The 6815-nt window shown below is 38.7% G+C and overlaps 1 protein-coding gene across 3 annotated transcripts in view; it reads left to right on the forward strand.

Moving 5' to 3' along the window:
- The window catches only part of GOLM1 (golgi membrane protein 1), a 30777-nt gene extending 24363 nt beyond the window's left edge, over positions 1–6414 (forward strand). For 2 of the 3 annotated variants that reach the window (XM_031602430.2, XM_031602429.2), the window contains exons 9-11: positions 497–784; positions 2922–3035; positions 3344–6413. In XM_031602430.2, the coding sequence (XP_031458290.2) occupies positions 497–784; positions 2922–3035; positions 3344–3369 (428 nt within the window). In that variant the 3' untranslated portion in view covers positions 3370–6413. Of the gene's footprint in view, positions 1–496; positions 785–2921; positions 3036–3343 lie in introns of all 3 variants that reach the window. The other variant, XM_090131353.1, reaches the window with a different exon arrangement.
- Positions 6415–6815: the final 401 nt, after the last annotated feature.

Consider the following 6815-nt stretch of genomic DNA (forward strand, 5'->3'; position numbering starts at 1 on the left):
AAGTACAGATATGTGACATGGTAATGCCTGCTGAAAGTGGCAGCCTGACTCTGCATTCTCTCCACACCTGAAAGCGAGAACAGCTTTCATTTACTTGAAAGTCTGTTCATGTATCCACTGTGTCCTGAGCTACCTTTGAACACCTGATGTGTTATATTGTTAATAACAAAGCACGATGCTCAGAAATCTGATGCTTACATAGGTCACTGGAAGTTTTAATAGAGCACTGCTCTGTTTCATCTGCCAAATTTTATTATTATTTTTTTAACTCCACGTACAAACATTTAAGTAGGTAGCTGGACTTTGCAGGTTTTATTCTTTAGTTTTCACACTCAAAGTATGGACTGTCTTCTGTCTTTCTCTTTGAATCTGATGTGATTGATGGAATGTGAAAAATGAAGCAACATTTCTTCAAAGTTTTAACTTATGCTGCCACTGAAATACTTTTTTTCTTTTTTCTTTTTTTTTAATTTGGAATCATCAATATAATTCACAGAAAGAGCGAATGGCCTTGCTGCCATCAGAAAAGAGGACTCCAAAGCAGAGGAGGAGAAGCTCTCTGTTGAACTGAAACGGCCACAGGGTTTGGCTATGGCTGGCACAGGCCGTAAGGAGATGCCCCCTGAGTCAGAGAAAGAACTGAATCCAGCTGAAGATGGAAAAAACATAGCTGAGCAAGAGGCACCACAGCCAGCTGCACAACAGATTGCTGAGGAGGAGGTGGAGAGGGAGCAGCTCCTCAATTATGATGCTAAGCAGAGCGACTCGCCTCTTGGACAGGCTGGTTAGTAACACCTTGCACACTGCAAGAAAGGGAATAAAGATGTGGAATGGGGCATGATTTCTGAAATAGTGGTGGAAGTTGGCTAGACTTAATATAAGGCTTTGTAAGTTTTGGTGTGAGAGGCTAAAGATTAATCTCAGCACTCCTTCACAGTCAAGTGGGTAATGACAGAGGCTTCTGTTTGTGCAGTGAGGAGCTGCCAGTCTGGATTCCTGCGTGTCACTCTTCCAGCTGTTCTGTCCTTCTTTCCATTGTCTGCACAAGGCATCTGGGGACTTCAGTCTCAGAAACCTTTCAGTATTGGGACTTAGTAAGAATATGACATGTTTGGAAAAGATGTGACATACAAAGCATTGATGGGTAGAATATTTTGTAGATGGTCAGTTTATAGCTACCCATTTCAAAGTATGTTGGCATGAGTAAACCTATTCTTGAGACTTCAGTTATCTGAAGTTTATTATTGCAGGTCAGCAAAACTGCAAATTGGAAGTCATTGGCAAAGGTGCCAGTTTTCTGGTTCTACCATGTGTGATCATGTCTGCCCCATGCTGAGAATTGATGTGATGTCTAAACCTGACCAGAATCTGGACCAGGCAACTTGAGGAACTCCATCTTAGGTGGACTTTAATTCATGTATGCAGGCTGGTGCTCCTAAAACTGTGGTCATTAGCAACTTTTCCACGGAACAAAGTAGAATTTTCTGATGCAGTAGAAGCTTGCAGCACTATGAAGGATCAGTTTCTTGCTTTTCCTGTACTCATTCCAGCTTGTTTTCCATCTTCCACCACATTATCCTAATTACCTCGCTGCCGGCTCTTCTGAATGGGAAAATGTGTCACCCCTCTGTGTGTAGTAATGCAAAGCAGAATCAGTAGCATGGACAGTAAACAAGAAGCAGTACTGTTTATATTCTCTAATCCAATGAATGCATTTATATAATGCATTATTATATGATATTAGTAGACTAGATAATTTGGCAAGAATAAGTAATCTGTCTCATCTGCATTGCCAAAGTAACATTTTTCCAACTGCACCAAAAAGATACTTACCAGAGCAGGCATTTCTCCAATTAGGTGTGACTGTACAAGCCAAATGTTTCATTTTAACTGAGGTATAGAAAAACCAGACAGTGCCATCCAACAACTAATGCAAGAGAAAGCCCTGCAGTGCAGCCTGTGGAAGGTCAGTTCTCTGAATGCAGGAACATCACAATATTCTTTAGTCTTGATTGTTCAGTAAAAATAATATACCTTATGGCGTGGATTCCTTTGGTTGTAAGGAAGCAGAAGTGGACTTCTCCTACATTCTGCGAGCATTCTCTTTTTTTCATTTAAAGCTTCTTTTAAAAGCTTGAGACAGTTAGGTCTATTACTGGAAAGTATTTTTGATACTTTAAACGTCTACAATATAATGCTAAAATTTTTCGAGCCTTCTTCTAATCAGCTGCTGTTAACGTTTGGCTTTTCCTTCTTCTTGAGAACCAGAGACCCTTGTCTTAACTGGTCTTTATGGTTTTTCTGTCTGACTAACTGAAAAAGTAAAGGTAGGGTTCTTGCAGTCAGAAGTAATTTTCTTCTGAACAGTCTATACTAAGAAATTTTAAGGTAGTGAAATTTGCTCAAGATGAAGCCATGTGGGGCAGGAAAGAGTGAAGTGCGAACAAAATTTTTTATAGAAAACCACTTCTAAAGCCAAGTTATATTCATATATTCATTTCATGCCATCTTCAGCGCTTTATCCATTGCTGGACAAGCCGAAATGAAGAGGGAGTATCTGAGATACCTTTCATAGGAAATGTTAATGCATTTAAAAGCAACACCATAGTCAGGTTTTCAGTATAATCTTCAAGTTTTACTCTTCTTTAGACTGTCACTTAATGTATTCTGAAATTGCTTAATGCTTTTCGTTTGTCCACTTGCATGCTGGCTGAACTCTGTTACGCTTCCAATTCCCAAAGATTGTTATCTAACTCTTAATATAGTGTTGACAGCAAAGGCTTTCTATTCTGAAGGAAAAATATTAAAACTCACTCTCTATACAGAAATTCATTCACCAGCAAAATAAATTCTATCATGGATTTTTTTTGCAGTACCTATCTTGTGCTGTGTAAAACAAATTAACTATAATGTTTTTCCAGACCAGCAAGCACGTGAAGCATTGAGTGAGGACAAAGATGTTGACTACAATTTAGATGAGAATGAAGCTGAATCAGAAACAGACAAGCAAGCAGCACTTGCAGGCGTTGAAACTGGTAAATAAATAAAGAATATTTTATTTGAAGCACTATATGCTGCAAAGTACTATGATGATATTTTGAATTTTATACTTCAGCAGATTCAGATAGGTAATTCCTCTTTGTTCCCCAATTTTCCCTACTGTTGAGTATGATGTGTAGTTACATAGCATTACTGAAGCTACTTTTTAGTAAATGGTGGAGAGGGGGAGTATGTGTGGCTTTACTGTTCAGCACTAACAGTCCCTTCAAAATTTTCTGGATGAAGACCTATCACTCCTGAATCTTAAAGAGATTTCTGTACCTTTTTCTTTCTTCCTTATTAGTTCAAAATTCTCAAGAAAAAATGTGAAGAACCACTTGACCAAACTGGAGCACGTCAGAGGCTGTGAACAAGGGAAATTTGTGATGCATCTTAATCAACTCTTCCTATAAATGCAGCAGTGACCAGAGCAAAGTGATTTAAGAATGTTTGATTATCTTTTCGAGGCTTTGATAAAGGCTCAAATGAAGTAGTTTGTTGTGAAGTTTTAGTACTGTTTCAGGGTGAAAAAATTATATATATCAAGGCTTGTTTTAAGGCAGTGTGACCTCTGCAGTGAGACTTTTCTTCCTCCTGATTATAAAATAAAAACCAGCTAACAAGCACTGCAGTAACTTTGAAGTCAGCTGACTTGTACAGTCATGCCACAATAACATTTTGCATGGACTGGTGGTAGGTGGGAAAGAGTCCTCTGGCAAAGATGGAGTTTTCTCCTGAGCACTGCAGTAGAGAAATCCTCACCCTAGTTTTAAGAGTGAAGAGAAACATGAAAAATGTTCTGTGCTGCAGTCTGCCTTCATGCCAGTTCTGACACCATTTTACTGCAGTGTGAATGGACTCAGAGAGGATGATTGTAGTTCTCAGATATGACATGGCATTATATATTTTCCTTTATTTCATAAATGAAACCTCTAGCTTACATAATCTGTACCAGGAATGAATAGCTGTCTTGGTTTTACTCCTAGGTTTTGTGTTAAAAATAGATTCTAGTAATAGAATATTAAGAGATTAGCAGGAGTGTTTCCTGAAAGCCTTACTGGATGTCTCTTCACAAAATTAGAAGTGCCACTAGCTTATGCAGACATCAGTCAGACTGACTCCTGAACTTGTGATGTGATAGCCCTTTGGCAGGGGTGTGCTACTTCTGCCATCCTTCTGCTGAAACAATCTCTCTCACTGAAGAGTAGAAAGGAAATGCCTGCCTTATGGAACAGCTGTCGAAAAATGTCTTCTCTGCTGGACTTTTGAAGGAGGTGGACCAGGTTGTGCATTTTATTGCCCACACTTGAAACAGGAGTTGATGTGAAGTGCTGTGTTACACACCATTATCATGTTGTTGGTGTTCTGTAGTCTTGAATTTTCTGCAGTTTGTTGAACTAGTTCACTCTGGAGAGCCTAGAATATCCATGGCTGCCACTGAAACACCTTTTAACTTCAAGTCTCACCTTTGTTGTTTTAGCCAACTGTTTTGAAGATTGCATTTGTGTCTGCTTTTAAGACCAGCCCCCATGTTTGGAGCAGTCTCCATGAGTACGAACCAACAGCTACATGATAGTATGGGAGAAGTCAGACACAAATGACTTCCCAACCAATAGTTTCATTTAAGAATACAGAAATTCATCATGGCTTTCTCTTAATGTACTTCATATCATAAAGTTATAGTGTATCATCCTTTAATGTGTTAGTTAATTACTCCTGTACCTGAAGATGCCTAAATGTGCAAATAGAGGGCTGGGTTTTTTTTGTTTGTTTGTTTTTTTGTTTGTCATTCAGAGTTGTCATTCAGTAAAAGAAGCAGGAGCCATCAAATGGTGCCTGGTCCTCCACAAATGGTTCACTGACAGACTTGCCAAGTGTGACATGAACTGAGAGAAGAACTGCCCTGTGTTACTGAGTTACTTGCTACTGCATATTATCACCATTTAAGTCAGATTTTACTGGGCTGGACTATTGCAGTCAGTAATAACAGTGAAAGCAAATATTTTTAAGCAGTAGAGGATATACGAGCATTTCTTCTAAATGACAGATGTTAGAAAACTTGGGGATATTTCTGTATTGCTAGTTCTTTTGCTTTATCTTTTCTAAAACTTGGTATGCTTTGGCATCAGAATGTTTACATGTATTCAGAGTAGTGTGAGCTTGATTTTAGGACTTACTCTGTAAACTGTTATTTAACTGAGCTTAAGTTAATCAGGAATTTCTGTTTGCAGACCTGTGCATTTCAAAACTATGAAATGTACAGTGAAATGCTGTATTCAAGTTGAACGAATTACTTTAACTTGAAACTCCTAAAATCCTGAATAAAACCCACAGTTCCTTAATGTAATTAATATATTGCCAGAGAATTCTTTTAGAATTAGAATAGTCCAACTCCCTGACCACTTTAGGGCTAACAGAAAGTTAAAGTGTATTACCAAGGGCATGCCCAAATGTCTCTTGACACTGACAGATATGGAACATCAACAACTTGTCTAGGAACACTGTGGCAGAGTCCAGCCACTCTCAGGGTAAGGAAGCATTTCTGTACAGTGCCTAAAACCTGACTAGGCTTCTTGGTAGCCAGCTAGGTGGCATCCTTCCTGTAAACACGACCTCCTTTATGCAAAGCACAATTGCTGTACCTCTTACAGTGGAAGGCTGAAAACCTGTGTAAAAGCAATGTTCATAAACATAGCAGAATAATGTCCTACTCTCAGTAGCTTCAAGTGCTACAAGAATGTACCTGGGGTCATAAATTTTTAATAGACAAGAGACTGTTGTGTCTACTATGTGGAACTTTAAAGGACTTAATGTAGTTGAACAAAACAAGATTCACTTGAAACTGTGATTAACAAAATGTTTATCACCAAATTTTTTACATGCATGAGGGTGGGGAAGCTGCTTGTCTAATTTTCCTGGGCTTAAATTAACACTTGTCCCCACTGTTTTTTAAAAACAAAGTCTGGTCCATTTAAGTACACATTCTAAATAAAAACAGTCTTCTCTAATGTCTGTTACCTTATTCTGTATTGTTGATACACTTGTAATGTTAATGGAAATGGAAAAGATGATCATTCAAGATTTTTGAGTTCTGTGAATGTTGTAGAACTTTTACTTGGTGTATTTCTCTTCTGGAAAAATACAGGCTTTCCTTGAGCCACTGGTATGCAGTTAAAGATTTTGAAGACTGGAAGGATTTCTATAATTGCTTACAAGAAGGCAGCAAAAGGCAGATGAATTTTTAGTGGCCTACAGTACCACCAGTTGGACATTTTTGCAACTACATGTTCTGGGGTTTTCTTTCCTCTGGCAATGATGTAGAAGCATTCAAGTATATAAATTAAGATGATAAGCAAACATGAAGGGGTATGCAGTCTCCTTTTTCACATGTCTGTGCTAAGCGTGTGTTGGGGGTTGCTTATTCCATGAAGACTCAAATTGCTGGCAGACATGTGGGGTGTTCCAGTTCAATGTATTTTTGTTGTTTTCCTGTTCTAGCTTACCAGTTCTGTTGCTTATATATATATTAATATATATAATAATCATAGAATCATAGAATGGTTTGGGTTGGAAGGGGCCTTTTAAGATCACCTAGTTCCAACCATCCTCCTATAGGCAGGGACACCTACCACTGGACCAGGTTCCTCAAAGTCCCATCCAGCCTGGCCTTGAATACTTTCAGGGAGGGGGCATAGACAACCTCACTGGCAGCCTGTTCCAGTGTCTCACCACCCTCAGGAATTTCTTCTGACTTCCAGTTTAAATCTATCCTCTTC

The sequence above is a fragment of the Phasianus colchicus genome, chromosome Z (genome assembly GCF_987193195.1).
Source record: "Phasianus colchicus chromosome Z, bPhaCol1.hap1.1, whole genome shotgun sequence".
Taxonomy (NCBI): domain Eukaryota; kingdom Metazoa; phylum Chordata; class Aves; order Galliformes; family Phasianidae; genus Phasianus; species Phasianus colchicus.